At 43.5% G+C, this 18,357-nt stretch overlaps 1 protein-coding gene across 1 annotated transcript in view; it reads right to left on the bottom strand.

Moving 5' to 3' along the window:
• Positions 1–18,357, bottom strand: part of VAV2 (vav guanine nucleotide exchange factor 2) — a 469,223-nt gene that overhangs the window by 18,104 nt on the left and 432,762 nt on the right. The window contains exons 14-18 of the mRNA XM_069069239.1: positions 16,110–16,242; positions 13,846–13,955; positions 12,767–12,868; positions 11,258–11,346; positions 950–966 (exon numbers count right to left, since the gene is read on the bottom strand). Coding sequence (XP_068925340.1) covers positions 950–966; positions 11,258–11,346; positions 12,767–12,868; positions 13,846–13,955; positions 16,110–16,242 — 451 coding nt within the window. The remainder of the gene's footprint in view (positions 1–949; positions 967–11,257; positions 11,347–12,766; positions 12,869–13,845; positions 13,956–16,109; positions 16,243–18,357) is intronic.

Genomic DNA, 18,357 nt, shown 5'->3' with positions numbered 1-18,357 from the left:
ATGCAGGATTTGAACCTGGTCTTCCAGTATTCTCTCCACTGCACAGCATTGCCTCTTACAGTACTCTGTGCCCTTCTCACTGCACTGCAACAAGACCCTGGCCACCATGCTGGTGGGATCAAACTCAAAGAGAAATGGGCCGTTCAAGGGTACATAAGGATTCCTGTGGGTCACATATTCGGTTGGCAAGTCACAAATCATTATTTCTTTATATTCTATTGTGTTTTTATCTATTTTGCTAGATATTTCCCAATTCCATTTGAATCTGGTTTGGGGCTGCTGTTTGACACCTTTGCCCTACCTCCACACAAATACTTATTGGTGGGCTGATGTATTGATAAAGACAAGCTGTCTTCTAGTAAACTAGATAAATTCAGGGGGAGGAAAGGATCCATCCATCAACAGGCATTTGTTAGTGCTCTCGACGTGTTGGGCACAGGGCACAGAACGCCTGAATGTTTTCTGGGGTCCTCGGCCATCAGCAGAGGAGCACAAGAGGATCACAGGAGGGACCACTTGACAGGAAGGACATTCAAAGTCCAGGACCAGGTGAAAAATCACCCCATGTGAGAGCTGGAAGGGACCTTGTCTAGGACAACTTGTACATGAAAGGAATCTGCATCACAACATACTCAGTGAGTGGTCCTCTAGCCTCTGGCTTAGAGACTTCCTAGGAGGAAGAACCAGCAACTCCATGACAGTAAAAAGATCTAGTGGACCTGTCACTCAGATGGAAGTCAAAGGCTACATGTAAATAATCACCACTGCAGATGAATGAAGACGACATAGAGGGGAATCTTGTTACTACCATCACCCGTAAGGGATGGTTTATGCCTCAGGGAAGCAATGAGAATTTGGATAATTGACCAGTGTGCCTGCCAGCAGGCATGAACCAGGTTTTGTAAGCAACAGGGGTGAGAGAGAAGAGAATGGGTTTGGATGTTCTTACCGGGTCTACAGGAGAACCTGAAAAAGAAGAAAACCAAGCAGAATTAGAGGCCAAACAGCCTGTAACGAATGAGCCCCTGGATGAAGCTGTTCATTCTTTTATTCATTCAAGTACATTGCCCTGGGCCTGTTGTTTTAGGTTTGTGAGTGAGGCAAGACATCATGAAGGTTAGTCACCAGTATGGATTACAGCGAGGGCAGGAAAGCAGCCCAGGGGGGTTTCCCCCCACTGTTCCCACCATGTGTTCCTACCATTCCTCTGAGTACTTTCTATCAATTTTGAAGAGTTAATTTTTAAGCTTTGGTTTTGGGAAGGGGGAGAGATGGGAATCTGAGCAGAGCTTTGGGACAGAGCCCTACAAACAGATTTGCTGATGTCAGTGTGATCACATGCTGCAGGGGAGAGGCAGGCTTCAGCTTGTCAGATAGCAAGGACATATTCTAGCCCCCATCCCATGCTCCCTAGGATTTCCTCCATCTTCCTCCCCCCCTCCAAGAGCAGCCTGCTGAGTCCCAAGGATCTGACCAGCTGGGTAGCCCACCCTCTGTGGAGCAGGGCAATGGTTACAGTAAAAAGCACACGGGAGACTCTGGCAATTCAAATGCATTCTAACACTCACAGTTGCAGATATATTTAGGTAGACATATGTATCCAATGGGCCCTAAAGAACACAGATGGACACACTGAGCTGGGGTCCAGCAGAGATCCAAGCCAGGAGATACACTTAAAGAAAGAAGTCATTGCACACACTCGCATAAGGGCTGCCTGGGGGCAGCCTCAGAATCCTTCCAGCCCAGGATTCTATCTCTGCAATGGTCCCTGAGGAATGATTTAGGGGAGGAGCTGGTTCTCTCCAAGGTACTGGCTGAATATGGTACAGTGTTTGCCACATATTGAAGAGACTTAAGTTCAAACTTCAGTCTCTGACACCTGTTTGACCACGGGCAAGATCTTTCACCTTTCTGAGCCTCAATTTTCCCATCTATAAAATGGGGATAATAAATGTTGGCCCTACCTACTTCATCAGCTCTATATAAATGGGAGTTATTGTTTTCTCTAAATTGATTTAATAATTTGTTACATAAAACAAAAGTGAATGGAAAGAACAACAGCAACAAAACATTCTAAACTGAATGCTGCGAACTTATAATGACTAACTTTGGCCCCAAAGAGGAGATAATGAGAAAGTTCCTTCCTCTACTTCTTTACAGAGGTGGGGGACTATGGGTATGGAATAGTACATATATGTCAGACCTTTTTCAACATTGTTAGCTAGTTTTGCTGAGATATTTATTTCCTTGTTTTTATTCTTGTTATAAGGTGATGACTCTCTGGGAGAGGGATGGGGAAGACTATATTGGAAAATAGAAATTAGCATAAAAATAACTTGCTATAATTTGTTTGAACAATGATTTGTGTTTTAGTCTATGCCATCCAACATGGTAATAAGTTCTATAAGCTTATTCTCTATTGCAAGAAGTCTTATTTTGGGGGGGGGGTTCTGAGAACTATCTCACATAATGCTCTAAGGTACCCACAGTTTTAGTATCTGGAATGTGGTGAATAAATCCACACTCCACTTTCTTCATGCTCTCTGTGAGTTTAAAGCCTTCTATCTTATTCCCTTTTAGCCTTCGTCTCTCCAGACTTCAGTGTTCTAGTCTCCCTGATCACACTCTTACACCTCCACACCTTTGATCATGTTGTTCCCCCCCAACCAGAAACCCTTGTCATCTCTGTACCCAGCCAAATCATCTCCATATTTGAAGGACCAGATTAAGTTTCTATGTAGTTTTTCCCGATTCCTCTGGTCCTCAGTGTCTCTCTCCCTCTCTTGCCAGCCAAAATACTCCTACCTTCCTTTGCCCTACTCTTAACTTGAAGAACAGAACTAAATACTTCTTACACTAGACTGTATTTGTGACCCACTTGTTTTGTCTGGACTTTGAGCTCCTCAAAGAGCAACGTCTATCTCCTCTGTTTCTTCTATATCCCTCACTGTGCTTTGAAGGAGGACCCAGGAGGAGTTCAATACAGAGTTGTTGGCTGACTGAATTAAATAAACAAAGGCCAAATACATATTTCTATAGCCTAAAGGATCACAAAACGTGTTATTCACAATAACCTAGTCAAGTAATTCAAATGCCATCACCCTCATTTTAAAGACAGGGAGGGGAGCAGCTAGGTGGTGCAGCACCTGCCCTGGAATCAGGAGGATGTGAGTTCAAATCTGGCATCAGACCTTGAACAAGTCTGATTGCCTCCAAAAGAGCAAATAAAAACAGATGAGGAAACTGAGGCTCAGAGAAATGGTCACTGGTCCATGGTCTCATTTCATAAATGTCAGAACCTGAATTTGAACTTAGCGCTGGTTCCATGTGTAGGACTCTTCCTACCACATGACACCATCTCAGGTCAGTCCTTAGATCATACCTTCTACCCCCTGGTTCAGAGAAGTGATATGGCCTGGAGTGTCAGAAATTCGTCAGAGAGCAGAGCCTGTTTCATATTTGTCTTCTTATCTCCAGTTCTTAAGACAGTGGTTGGCACATAGTTTGCACGTAATAAATGCTTGTTGATGGACCGATTCAAGTTTTACCTCAGGCACTTATTACCTGTGTGATTCTGGGTAAGGTATGTAACCTTTCTCAGCATCAATCTCCTCATCTGTAAGATGAGCTCATGGGGCTCCTGTAAGGATCTACTGAGGTAGCATATATAAAGCACTTTGTAAATAAAATATAAAGCTCTTATCATCACCACCACCATCGTTGTCACGTTTTCTTGCTGTTCCCTGTCTCTGCTCTGTCCTACCTTGGGCTCCAAGGCCAATATTTGCCTAGAGAATCTAGCTGAGTTTGGTACATGTCTGTGGAATTGTACAGTCCCTCCTTCTCTATAAACTGCATCATGGAGATGGCATAAAATAACTCTAAGAATTAAGGGCTAGGCTGCCAAGGTTGTCCAGTCAATAAGCATTTATTAAGTACTTATTGTATGCTGAGCACTGTGCTAAGCTCTGGGAATACTTGGAAAGTTACAAGACAGTTCCTCCTGTCCAGGAATTCACTGTCTAAGGGGGTAGACAATGTGTGCACAACCATGCAAAGATGCAGAAAGAAAAATTGAGGATGGTCTCTGATGCTAAGCAGGACTGGGATTCTTGTGGAAGGCATGGCTTTAGCTGGACCTTGAAGAAAGCTGGGGAAGTCAGGAATTACAGATGATGTGGGAGAGTATCCCAGATGTGGGGGATGTTCAGTGAAAATGCTCAGAGTTGAGAGCTGGAGGTCATGTGTAAAGAAAAGCAAGAAGACATATAGAGTGCTTGCTGTGCGTGTCCCTATGGCTGAGAACAAGTAGGGTTAGCATGAGCAGGGGTGTGCTGGGACCAGCCAAGGAGTGGATTGCTTCATTTTCATTGGGAGCATTTACACCCTGGAAATCAGAAAATGCTACAAATTAGGCCTTGATTTATTATTTTGTTGATTATTTCAACTTAAGAAACAGATGGAAAAATGTTAATTATGTAGATTAATCTTGAAGTATATCATGCTTTTCAGAGAGCTGATTCTTAAACATTTACCACTCCCACCCTGAGGCCATGACCCTGACTCTGGTGATACTGGCCAGGAAGTCTGTTGGTCTTGCCAAGGCCCTGGACTTTGAGCATATTACCACATCACCTAGTCGAGACTAAAATGTTTATGAAAGCCACATGTCCCTCTAACAATAAACCCTCCTGGGTCCTGTGTACTTACAACAGTGCCCAGGACATATCAGGAGCTTAATAAATGCTTATTCTGCCTATTCTGCCCATCTTCCCCCTCCCCCCCATTTCTTCTGTTGCTGCTTGTGTTGTTCTTAGGTGTCTATCAAGGAATACCCCACTCAGTGATTAACTAACAGTAGGTGTTGCTATGCCTAAGGGCAGGGCTATTTCTACAGGATAACATTTTGCTCTAGACTGTGGAGTGTTATATGACAATGTGGTAGATCTGTGATCTCCTTGATATGAGTGCACATTGCAACCTACAAATACTCTCTTCACCACAGAATGGGGATTCTCCCATCCCATGACTTTCCCTCCATGCTCTACAGCATGTTCTGAACTATGAACTGCTGTTATTAGGGGACTCTTCAGCATGATTCAGTGTTATTACCTCTAGTTTATAAATGAAAAGAGTCAAAAGATTTAGGATTGAATCCAGGTGCTGCCACTTATATGTGACCTTGGGAAAGTCATATAACCCCTATTTCCTTTTCAATTAAAAAAAAAAGGAAGTGAGTGGAGCATTGAATTAGTTCTTATCTTAGATTCCTCCCAGCTCTAAATTTAAGGGAAAAATTATTCAGCCTCAAAAGAATGAATCTCTAATGTTGGGATTTCAGGCACTACCAGGTAGCAAAGAGAGGAAGAGACATTTCTTCCCAGTACATTCTACATAAGGACTGCTCTACATGAAGGTTTCTGTCCCAGGACTTCAGGAGTAGACATACTTTTCGCCTTCTTCTAGATCGCCCATCTATATACCCTGAAGGAAAAATGAACAGAGATTGGTGAATCCCCACAATTCCCTGAAACTGGGCTAAAATATAGCACGTTAGCCTCATTAGTATGAAATTTGGGGCACGGCATGGTAAATGGCATGGTAATAGCATGATACTTTGGACATGAAGATAAAAAGTATGGGAGAGCTGAGAGCAGTGAATCAGGAGTCAGGAGGCCTGGCTTCCAGTCCTGATTGTGATACTACCTTGCTATCTGAGCCAGTCACTTTTACTCTCTGGGGCTCAGTCCCTTTATCTAGAAAGTAAAGCAACTGGACTATAAAATCCTTCTAGCTCTAAACACTTGACTTGGCCTGATGCTGGGCAAAGTTCCAGAGGGGGAGTCAGGGCTCAGTCCGAGCCCCTGCCACATCAACTGTGTGATGTTAGGTGATCTCCCTTTATTTCTCTGAGATTCCTTTTTTTCATCTGTAAAATGATAAAAGCAGTATTTTACTCCCTTGTTATATGGATCAAATGGGATGTTTGCAAAGGGCAAATATTAACCTGGAAGGGCTATGATGATTTCCCTCCATTTAAGTCCTCTTCTGATGCCTAACTGTGGCATAGAGGTGGCTATAGGAGTGGATTATATCTAATCAAGCTAAAATGACTTTTATTATTATTTTTTAAAAGCAATCGGGGTTAAGTAACTTGCTCAAGGTTACACAGCCAGTTATTTTGTGTGGGTGTTAAGTATCTGAGGCCAGAACCGATCCCAGGTCTCCCGACTCCGGGGCCGGCACTCTTACTCACTGCACCACCTGGCCGCCCCTAAAATGACTTTTAAAATGGGCTTACTGTAAACCATGTCTGCTGCCTAGGTAACCAAATGACCACAAGCACTTATCAAATATCCACACAGTGCCAGGCACAATGTTAAGGATGTTAACAATCTCATCAGAAGGCTGATTTCCTAAAACACAAAGTATGGCCACATCACCTGCCTCTTCAAGAAGCTTTAATGGATTCCTATTTGATACTTTTGAAATAAAATGCAAATTCCTTAGCTCAGCATTTAAAGCCCTTAATAATCTAGTTCCAATCTGTATTTCGATTTATTGTTTACTACTTTCTTTATACATGTTCATTTCTAGTGAAACTTTCCCCTTTTTTAAGTGGGCACTTAATTTCTTGCCTTTGAAGCTGTGGGCCACAGCTTACTTGCCACTACTAGCTTAATGCCTCCCCTCCCCTCACCAGCCTTCTTCACCTCCACAATGGCTATGAGGCCCCCTGGGAATAAGAATCTGTTTTTTGTTTTTTTTGTTTTTTGGAGTAGGGAAGACAAGGCAGTTGGGGTTATGTGACTTTCCCAAGGTCACACAGCTAGTATGTCAAGTGTCTGAGGCCAAATTTGAACTCAGGTCCTCTTGACTCCAGGGCCAGTTGCTCTATTCACTACACCACCCTAGCTGCCCCAATAATAATCTATCTGAATACATTAACGGTTAGTATCTTTCCAACCCACCTTACTCTCTCTGTCCCAATGATTCTGAACCACAAACCCTGGTCCTCAAACCCCAGTGCCCACTCCCTTATTCTTATCATCCCTCAACCCAACCATGCTACACCCTATTCCAGATCTACTCACTCCTCCCACTGTACTCTGTGGAATGCCTGTTCAATGGTTAAGAAACTTGCTTTCATTTCCAACTTTTTTCTTTCTCATTCCTTCCACCTTCTGGCATCTGACAACACATGACGACCTTCTGAGAATCCTATATCTCTGGCCATGCTAGCCAGTACTGGTTACACTTAGACTTATGTCCCCCTACCCGGTAGTAGATGAGTTGGAATACTCCTTGCTCCCCATCATCACTTTCAGATTCTCCCTCTACTAATATTTCTTAGTAACCCCTCCTCCTTTGAGGTTCATTTGACCCATATTGATCACCCAACCAAAATTTGGTAGCTGTTATCTACCCTCAGGACATTTTCCTTCCTTCATCAATGATTTCAATGTCTTTCTCCTCCCCAATTATGGCCTTCATGTTAGGGGCTCTTCAATATGCACACTGATACATCCTCAAACAGCCTAATTTCCTACTTAATTTACTCATTTCCCATGACCCCACATCCCCCCTCAGCTACAGAGATGGTCATATCCTTGATCTTGGAATATTCAGAAGTGGTCTACTTCCATGTTCATGAGCTCAGAAATTCATTTACCTAATCAGAATGTCCTATTTTATCTTTCCTTTTTGCCTTAAAACTTCTAACTCTCTTGTTTATCCTCATTGTGATATCTAATCCTCCCATTGCCCAGTTCTTCCCCAGGCCATTAGTACTGTCTTGGCAAAATTCTCCCCTCTTCCCCAACTTGACTTCTTGGTGAAACCATTCAACTCTGCGCTGTCTTCAACTCTTAACTCCCACACCCCCTTATACTATCATTGATTTGTCCCTGCCAAAGACCAGCCTTGGATTACTCCCACCATTTACCACCTTTGCTCTAATTTAGGCACTTCTGAGCAAAAGCTGGAGAAAAGTAGGAAATGATGATGGAGACCACTAAAAATTTATGTTACATAATTCCAACTTGTCAGTGCACTAAAGCAATCTTTTTATACTTCCCTAATTAACTCACTCATTACAGCAGCTTTTCATCCCTTCTCAAATCTCCCTACCCATCCCCACTCCTCCAATAAGAATCTTGCCTCATATTTCACTGAAAAATTGAGGCCATTCACCATGAGCTCCCTCTTCTCTCCTTCCTTTTTTTCATCTCATCGCTTATATGCCTTCTTCCACTCTCTTCTCCTTCACCCTTGTCTCACATAAAGAGGTGACTCTACTCCTTTCCGAGGCAAACTCTTCTATCTGCACACATGATCCCATTTCATCCCATCTTCTCCAAAAAAACATTTTTTTTCTATCATTCCCCACTCTCTCACTAATCTCTACTAGCTTCTCATCTACTGGCTGCTTCCCTGTTTCTACAAACATGACCATATCTCCCCCATTCTTATGAAAATCCTCATCTGACTTGTCCATCCCCACTAGCCATTATCCTATTTTGTGACTAAATTCCTGGAAAAAAACCCTATACAATCAACGATTCCGCTTCCTTTCCTCTCATTCTCTTCTTAATTCTCTATGGACTAGCTTCCAACCTCACCAACTAGAATTGTTCCATAAAGTTATCAATGATCTCATTTGACAAATCAAATGGCCCTTTCTCAGTCCCCCTTTTTCTTGACCTCTTTGTACCATACGAAGATACTGATTATCCTCTTCTGTCTAGATTCTTCTCCTGCCTATGGAACCATTTCTTCTCTATCTCCTCTGCAGGATCTTCCTCCAGGTGACGGCTCCCAGTTGCGGATATCTTCCAAGATTCTGTTCTGGGCCGTTTTCTCTTCTCTCTTGACACAACTTCACTTGGTGGTCTTACCAGATTCTATGGATTTAAATATCATCTTTGCTGATGATTTTCAGATCCCTTTGTTCAGTCCTAAGCTCTCTCCTGACTTGCAATCTCTCCTCTCCAACTGCCTACTTGATACCTAGAAGCAGATGCCCAACCACCATCTTAAACTGCACATGTTGTCTTTTCTTCTCAAACCCTCCCTTTCCTCCCCAAACTTTCCTACTAATGCTGAGGGCGCTACCATCTTATCAATCACTCAGGCGCCTAATCTACATGTCATCCTTGACTCTCCACTCTCTCTTATCCCCCATATCCAATCTGTCGTTAACTATTGATGATTTTACCTTTGTAATATCTCTTGTATATGATCCTTTCTCTAATACAGTCAACACCCTAATATAGGCCCTCATCACCTTATGCCTGGAATACTGCAATAGCTTTCTGGTTGGTCCCCCCTGCCTCAAATCTCTCCCTACTGCAGGACATCTTCAGTTATCAAAGTGAACTTCCTAAAGCAAAGGTTTGACCATGCGATGTGCCCCACCATCTCCAATGGCTCCCTATTACCTCTAGAATCAAATATAAAATCCCTTTATAACCTGGCTCTTTCCTACTTTACCAATCTTCTTATACTTTACTTCCATTCACATACTCTACAAACCAGAGAACCGTGGCTTCTTTGCTCTTCCTTGAATAAGACATCTCATCTACTGGCTCTATGCATTCTATGGCTACCCCCCATACCTGGAATTCTCTCCAACCTTAACTCTCCTTCCTGGCTTTCTCAGCATCTTGGCTAAAATTCTACCTTCTGCGAGTTCTTACTTAATATTAGTACTTTCTGCCCAAGATTATCTCTGATGTAGCCTGTATATTTTATATTTGTACAAAGCTGTTTACATGGTGTCTCCTCATTTGACTATTAGTTCTTTGGGAGTAGGGACTGTATTTGCCTTTCTTTGTATTCCTAGCATTTAACATAGTATTGAGAACATAGTAGCCACTTAACAAATATTTGTTGACTGACTCTGCACAGGTTGCCGTCCCCATCCCCCTTGGCATTCTTGGAATATACTTCCTATCCACGTTCAACTGTTAAATCTGTTTCCTTTCAAGATTCAGTTCACTGGACGCCTTCTACAGGGAGGTTTTCCTAATCTTCTGAGTTGTTAGTAGTCTCTCCTTTCTAAATTTATCAAGTATATACTTATCTGTTCACATATTATTTCCCTCTAACAGCACATAAGCTCTTTGAGGTCAAGGGCTGTTTGGGGTTTTGTTGTTGCCTTTATATCCCTTGCTCTCAATAACAGGTCCTACCTATATAAAGGTTCATCAGATTGGGGGTAGGGTGAGGAATGAACCCTTTGGTCAGCAGCAGCTCACAAATACCATTCTAAGGCATGGATGGGTTGTAGTCTGCATAGGTACATGGAGGCACAGGGACAGAAGAAAACACAGAGCTTTGAAGTATTAAGATGCTATAGTCCCAGACCCCAATGAGGTTCCTGGGAATTCCATTTGGGTTGCAACCTTTTGCTGGGATTATTAGTAATAATAAATGTGGCCAGCAGGGGTCACTACAAAACAAGGCTAAACCTTTCCTTCCTTCACAGAATCCATACCTTTGAAGAACAAACACAGCAGTCATTCCCTCCCTACCCCCCAAATATACTAGGTCTTTCTCCTGAAAGACAGGCTGTTTTTAAATGTGGCCTGCCTGTTCTCTTCCCCATGCTGGGGAACAGGCCAGGAAGTGAGCCAATGACTAAACTTGGGGTTTCTGGGGGGTGGGGAGGGATTTCAGTTGGTAGGGAACACTGCAAAGCCTTCTGAGGTGAGGAATGGCCTGAAGTAACTGCCTTCTTTTTGTATTCCAGCCCATGGTTCTACAGAAGAGGAAATCTGAAGACAGGGTTCCCTTGACAAATATGAAAAATACGAATAACATGGGAAGATTTGTCCAAAGTAATAGAGAGGGAATAGAAGTAAACCCTGGACAATGTAGACACTGACCACAACAATATAAGTTACAACAATGATAATAACAAAAGTGATTTAAAAAAAACCTTAAGGCAGAACACGCAGAAGAGGTCAGAAAAGGCCGTGGAAGCAGAGTGGTTTCATAATTATTTCCAGTTGATAAACTTTTGAAAAACACATAAGGAAGGGGGAAGGGAAAAAAGAGAAGAGGAGGAAGGTAGAGGAAGAGAGAGAGAAAGAAGAAGAAGGGAAGGAGGAAGGGAGAAAAGAGGAGGGGGGAGAGGGGAAGGAGGACAGAAAGATAGAGGAAGGAAGGAAGGAAGGAAGGAAGGAAGGAAGGAAGGAAGGAAGGAAGGAAGGAAGGAAGGAAGGAAGGAAGGAGGAAATCTCAGATTACTTACTTATTTTGCAAGGTGGTATCACTTCTAAGCATTCCTTATGTGCCCCAACCCCACATTTAGTGCAAAGATAGCCTTGATAGAAAGTCCCCCTGAAGAGGCAAATGGGGAAAAAAAAGGGGGAAGGAAAAAAAATGAGACTTTGCCTTTGCTTAGAAATCTTCAAAGTTTTCCCTGGACTACAGGGATCAAGCCCAAACTAACTCCTCAATCAGGCACTCCACAAGACTCTACAATTTGGCTGCAATCTATTTCTTCAATGATGATAATTGCTTCCCTAACTAGTTGAGCATGTCAGCTTCTCTGAGCCTTAGTTTCCTCATCTGTAAAATGAGGGGGATTGGATAAGTTGCCCTCTAAGACCCCTTTTCTTGCTCTAAACCTCTGATCTTATCCATAAATGATCCCTCCATAAATCTTGGCTCTAGCCAAGAAGGCATATTTACTTGGCCTCAGCCCCACCCACCCACTCCCAGGTGCCATTTCCCTCACCAGCCTTGTATCCTGGCTCCTGGCTATGTTTCTATAGAGAATACAGTCCTCCTCCTCCTCCTTCTTCTCTGCCTGTCTAAATTTTACTCCTCCATCACAGCCCAGCTTTGGATCCTTGAGGTCAGAACTGGCAGAGTTTTGAGCACAGTGGATTCTCAATAAATATCTTCTGAATGAATGGATGCATTTATTTTTAAACTAACCCTATGGTAATCCAGACAGTGTTTTAGCTCAAGGACACACACCCTTAGGGTGGAGAATTTCAAATTTGGCATCACTGCCATGTAGAAATGTTTCCTTTCAAAAAAAAAAACCCCAACTTTTTTTTTTTAATCTACAGAAAATGAGCAAGGAACAATTTTGCACGAAGGTGACTTTAAGTTAGGGGACCAACTCCACTTTGCAAAGTCTCCCACTGGGAAATGTGGATGGTGGAGCTGAGCTGCAGCACAGCAGAAGGAGCACGGGATTTAGATTCAGAGATTGTTGTTGTTCAGCCATGTCCAGTTCTCCATACCTCCATTTTGGGGTTTTCTTGGCAAAGATACTGGAGTGGTTGGCCACTTCCTTCTCCAGCTCATTTTACAGATGAGGAAACTGAGGCAAAGAGGGTTAATTGACTTGCCCAGGGTCACACAGCTAGTAATTATCTGAGGCCAGATCTGAACTCAGGAGGATGAGTCTGACTCCAGTCCCAGTGCTCTCTCCATTTCACCACCTAGATTCAGAGGACCTGAGTTCAAATCCTGACTCTGCTACTTATGTCCTTTGGCAAGTATCCTAACCTCTCTGGGTATCAATTTTTTCATTTGTAAAAGGAAGGAGTTGGGCTCAATGAACTCCAAGTTTCCTTCTAGCTCTAAATCTATGAGTTTTCATTTCCCCCCAAATTATCCTAGTGAGTTATACACTCCTCTCTAATCATCCAGAGCAAAAAGGCTAAAGAAATAGGGGAGTGCTCTGCTGCTTCTTGGATGTGGCAGATATGGGGGGATCTAGCAGATGTGAGCCTCCTCTCACCTTAAGAACATCTTGCATGCTTTGCAATTGGTTGTCTTGTCGAATGTGTACATCTGGAAGTTGTGATGGTTTGCATTGGCCTTCTCGGGTTTAATGTTTGACCTGATAAAAGGGGGACAGAACAGAGGCCACACTGAGTGATGCCCTGCCCCCACCCCCCACCTCCCCAGGCCTGGGGTCATTCCTGCCTTTTGGGGCTTTCTGGGCTCCTTGACCTCTAAAAGACCCAGGGAATGAACCAATCATAGACACAGAACTTGAAAACATCTTAAAGACCATCCTATCCTGTCCCTTCATTTTTTTTTAAATAGATAAAAGCACTGAGGCTCCAAGGGGTTATGTGGTTTGTCCAATGTCACGCAGGTAGAAAGTAGCAGGGTCCAGATTCCAAACCATTCTCTGGATGCAAATCACGCACACTTCCTCTTGTAGCCCGTGGCTTCCAGTGGGGGCAAGACATGTTTTTGTGCAGTGGAAAATGCTTGACGCTGGTTGCCAGACTAGGGTTCCCATTCCAGGTCTACCACTGACTTTATGTGTGACATTGGGCCAGTTATCTCTGTCCCTGGGCATTAGCTTCCCCACATGCAAAATGAAAAGCAGGCTAGATGTGCTTTAAGACCCCCTTCTAGCTCTAAGATCCTGTGCTAAAAGCTTTAGAGTTCACTAACCATGACAGCATTTCCCCCCCTTGTTCATCAAGGGGATTTTGGCTAGACAATAACAGCCACTAAAATAAACATCTCTGTTTGAAATCCACCCCCCAAACCTGTGATAGAGAAGAGATCCTAGGAGAATGTCTCATCCCATACAGAGTTTGTTTTAGAAGTGTCTGACTTCTCAGATATGATCTCTTCAGGAGGTCCTTTACGTAGACATTCTGCTTTCAAAATAATTTAAGGCCACCTTCAGAACCCTGTCTCCTCCTGCTTTCTATTGCTCTGAACCTTCTCCACCCCGGATGTCCCTCAACTGTTGCAACAGGAGGGGCTGGTGCATCATGCACTGAGACTTTCTGACAAGGATATGGGCGGACACCCCCCCCCCCCCCAGGTACAAATGGCCCTCACGGTGCTCACATCGCCATCTCAAACTGCTCCATCCATTTCCTTTTCATGTCTTCGGTCTTGCAGAAAAACTGGAAGCCTTGTTTTCCTTGCAGGTGAATTAAGTAGAACCCATAAGACCACTGCAATGGTAAACAAGAAATGGTTCTTCCTTCAGTTGGGTATGGAATATGGGGGTTTTCCCCTTCTTTTTAAACTTATGTTCCTTTCTTTGGACAGGAATATGCTGAGGCAGCCCTGGTAGTCTCTGCCTTCCCCTAGAGCTGTCCCCCCAGTCCCCACTTTGGAGGAAACTCCTTGGTACCAGCAAGGGCTTCAATTCAAAATACTCCTTATCAGATACAGGGTGGTTTTTGAAACCAAGAAGAGGCATCCCTCCCCTTTTACCCATCCTCACTGTGCTGAACTTTTAGGAACAAGCTATGACCAAAGGAAGAAGGGCACTTGATTCTTTTTCATCCCACCTATTCTCACTTCCTAGATGTGGAACCCAAAATATCACTGTTCTTTGAGGTCAAAAAAGCATTAAGAAAGACTGCCTGAGGTCAGAACTAACCCACTACAGGTAGGGGAGTCAAGGCCAGCCTCTCTGTTTAAAATATTTCCCTGCTCCTATCTATGCACATACCACTACCTGAAATCTCAGGTTCAGCCAAGAAACGCAGCCTGAACCCCTTGCTTTTTCCCAAAAATCCCGTGGAAAAGAGGATTTTTAAGCATACCTCAATGGGGAAATCCCTCCCAATCACCACACCCACACCTTCCACCCCCCCCCCCCACCTTTCCCTCTGCCCTCCCCCAACCATTAAGTCACAATTGTCATACTCTGGGAGCATACAAACAGTCAAAGGGAACACTTAACCAGGGTCGCTGATAGTCAGGGATAGTGGGGAGAGGTGTAGGGTTGGTTGCTTACCATTTTCCCATGTGACTAGAAAGCATTAAGAAGAGGAAAAGTGGGGGGAAGAAGGTTATTACAAGATAAAGCCCAGATTACTCATATTTTCTGCAAAGCCCTAGGTCATTGCATACTCTTGTGTTTAAGGCCACTGTAGATACAGGGAGTATCCTCTGGGAGAAGCTAGAGCCAGGCCTTGGCCCCTGGGCTCCATGTAGCACAGACAGGATAAGGGATTGTGCAAAGATTCTTTCCAATTTTAAAATTAAAAAGCCAGTTATGTACATGCTGTAGCACTTAAATTCGAGGTAGCAGAGCAGAAAGAACTCTGGACTGAGAATCTTGAGAGAACTAATTCCAGCGTCAGTACTTAGTAACAGGGTAAATTGTCTGAACCTGTTTCCTCATCTGTCAAATGGGGCTAATGATAAACTGGGTAGCTCCCCTAAAGAACCATTGTAAGAAAAGTACTTTGTACACCTGAAAGGGGTATGGGAATATCAATGATTGCTACTGGTAGCTCAGTAAGCAATAGTAGTACCATGCCAAGGGTGTAGAGACAGTGACTAAAGGAGAGAAAGAAAAAAAGAAGCAAAATGTGTGTGCTCTTTCTCCATTAGGGAAAGAAGGGAGAGAAAAAGTTGGGCGGCTTTTCCCTTTCAAACCTCCGCCACCTCCACCACCCAATTCTATCCCACTGAAGGCAACAAAATCTACAAAGCAAAGAAGAGAAGCAGCAGATTCCAGCTTGGTCCTACCTGGTGCCTAAAATCACACTCAAAGAAGACTCCCTCTGCCCTGCTACCTTCTCTCAAAGTAGTCCCCTTTGTTTCTTCACGAAAAGAATAGGCAAAAGTGAGCCACTGATTCTTTTTTTTTTTTTTTTGCTTTTTGGAGGGCAATTGGGGTTAAGTGACTTGCCCAAGGTCACATGACTAATTTTTGTGTTAAGTGTCTGAGGTCGGACTTGAACCCAGGTCCTCCTGACTCCAGGGCCGGTGCTCTATTCACTGCGCCACATAGCCACCCCGAGCCACCGATTCTAATCACTTAGGAGACTATTCAGAAGCATTAGCCAATATTCCAAAAACCCTTGACGTAAGCTGCCCCAAGAAGAAGGAGACTCAGAACATCTGGGGTCCAATCTTGACTCTGCTACTAACTAGCTATATATACTTTTCTTTCTCTGGGCCCTAGTTTTCCCATTTGTAAGATGTGAGGGTTGGTTTTGATGTCCTTTAAGCATGTTCCCAGCTTCAAAATATTGAAGTTTATGATTCCAGAGGCTGGCGTGCTGAATGGCCCTGGGGGGGGGGGAAGCAAAGGGAGTCAAAAGACAAAACAGGGATGCCCATGTGGGTAGTGGGCCCCTGCCTACCTTCTTGATGTCCTTATTGTTCATTGGGTCATCTGTCATTTTGTGAAAGAGCAGCTCGATGATCTCCTTCAGCTCATAATTGTAGCCCTTCCTCTTACAGACAATCACCACTTTATCAAACAAAAATAAATACCTGCCTCAATGAGATTTAAAAAAGGAAAATCAGTGAGGCATTGCAAAGATTCAAGTTAATTCATAACAGTAAGTTCCCACTACCAACCAAGCAAGCGTCATTTAATTATTAAATGCCTACTTAATGGGCCAGGTACAGGAGATACAAAGACAAAAAGTACAATAACTCCTGTCACCAAGGACCTTACGTTCCCTTAAAGGAGACATATATACGTATAGGCATATAGGCAAATACAAAGTAAATACAAGGTAATTGAAGGGGGATGGGGAAGGCATTAGCAGCTAGGGAGAGCAAAAAGGCTTCATGCAGAAAGTGATGTGAACTAAGATCTGAAGGAAACTAGTCATCCTCAGAGGCAGAGGTAATGAGAGTGTGTGTTCTAAGCAGGGGGTACAGTCAATGCAAAGGTACAGAGGAGAGATGGAGTGCCATGTGTGAGAAGCAGCAATGAGACCAGCATGGCTGGACCAAGCTGAAAAGCTAGGTGGGGCCAAGTTGTAAAAAGCTTTAAATTCCACACAGTTATTTCTACTTGACCTTAGAGGTGATAGGGAGGCTCTGGAGTTTACTAAGTTGGGGAGTGTACAATTTAGGAAAAGTCTGGGGAAGGAGTCAGGGAGATTAGAGGGGAGGCAATGGCCTAGCTGAGAGGTGATGTGCGGGGCAAGGGACACGGAGATGATGAAAAATAGTCCTTATGGCTCCAGGAGCTTAAAAACCAGTGGGGAGATGCCATGTTTACAGAGAAGTGAATACAAAGTGGTTTGAGGAAGAAGAGAGAAGTAGGGCAAGGTGGGGAGGAGTCAGAGAAGCCTTCCTGGAGACTTGATGGAAGCTAAGGATTCTAAGAGGCTGATATGGGAAAGAAGAGCCTTTTAGGCATGATGTGCAGTAAGGAAGAGGGAATGCCAAGCTTGGCTAACAGCAGGCATGCTAGTCTGACTAGAACATGGCATCAGGTGAAATAAGTGGTGCCATTTGAATATAAAAAGAGAGAAAAAATCTCTACCTGGAGAGAAGAAAGCATGTCAAAATGTTTACAGCAGTTTCTTTTTCTGTGACAAAGAACTAGGGCCACTCATTGATTGGGGAATGGATGAACAAATAATGGCATCAGAATGTAATGAAATATTATTGTACTGAAGGAATGATGAAGGGATGGGTTCAGAGAAACCTGGAAAGACTTGTATGGATGGATGCCGAGTGAAGAGCAGGACCAGGAGAACACTTTGCCCAATAACAACAATATCGTAAAGACAAACAGTCTGAAAGACTGAAGAACTCCAATCAACACAATGACCCATGACAATTCCAGAGGACTTGTGATGACATATCTCGCTCCCCTTCTGACAGAGATGATGGACTTGGGATGCAGACCGAGGCATATATGTGTGTGTGGAGTCAGAAAAGACCTGAGCTAAAATACTGTTTCTGGCATTTATCACCTGTGTGTTCTTGTCACTTAAAGTTATCTAAGCCTCCATTTCCTCATTGGTAAAAAGGGGGTTGTGGCTGTGGTAGAACTAAACTTCAGTGTTGTTATGAGGCTCCAATGAGATAATTTATGTAAAGTGTTTTCCAACCACAAAATGTTAGTTATATGCCTTGTCTGCTGTTACTACTGTCTCCCAGATCAGTCTGAGTCCTTCTCTGAGGAGAGAACTATAAGACTATATATATATATGTCTGGGGTGGCAAGGTGGCATAGTGAATAGAGCACTGGCCCTACAGTCAGGAGGACCCGAGTTCAAATCTGGCCTCAATCACTTAACACACACACACACACACAAAAACCTAGCTGTGTGACCTTGGGCAAGTCACTTAACCCCAATTGCCCTCCAAAAAAGCAAAAAGAACAAGTATATATATGTCTTACTGATCTTACTGTATTCCATAAAGGATAGTAGGCAAGTAGACAACATGTGTTGGTTGCTTAACTGACTGAATGTGAACAACAGTAGCTCTTTTTTTGGGTTAGGGAGCTTTGTTTGTTTTTGGGTTGTTTTTTTTTTTGCTTTTTGGAGGGCAATTGGGGTTGTGACTTGCCCAAGGTCACACAGCTAGTAAGTGTGTCAAGTGTCTGAGGCCACATTTGAACTCAGGTCCTCCTGACTC

Source organism: Petaurus breviceps, unplaced genomic scaffold, assembly GCF_028583685.1.
Source record: "Petaurus breviceps papuanus isolate PSGF00001 unplaced genomic scaffold, PetGlider_PUasm1.0 90779, whole genome shotgun sequence".
Taxonomy (NCBI): domain Eukaryota; kingdom Metazoa; phylum Chordata; class Mammalia; order Diprotodontia; family Petauridae; genus Petaurus; species Petaurus breviceps.
Note: the sequence above shows the minus strand (reverse complement) of the source record. Positions and strands in the feature narration are given on the sequence as shown.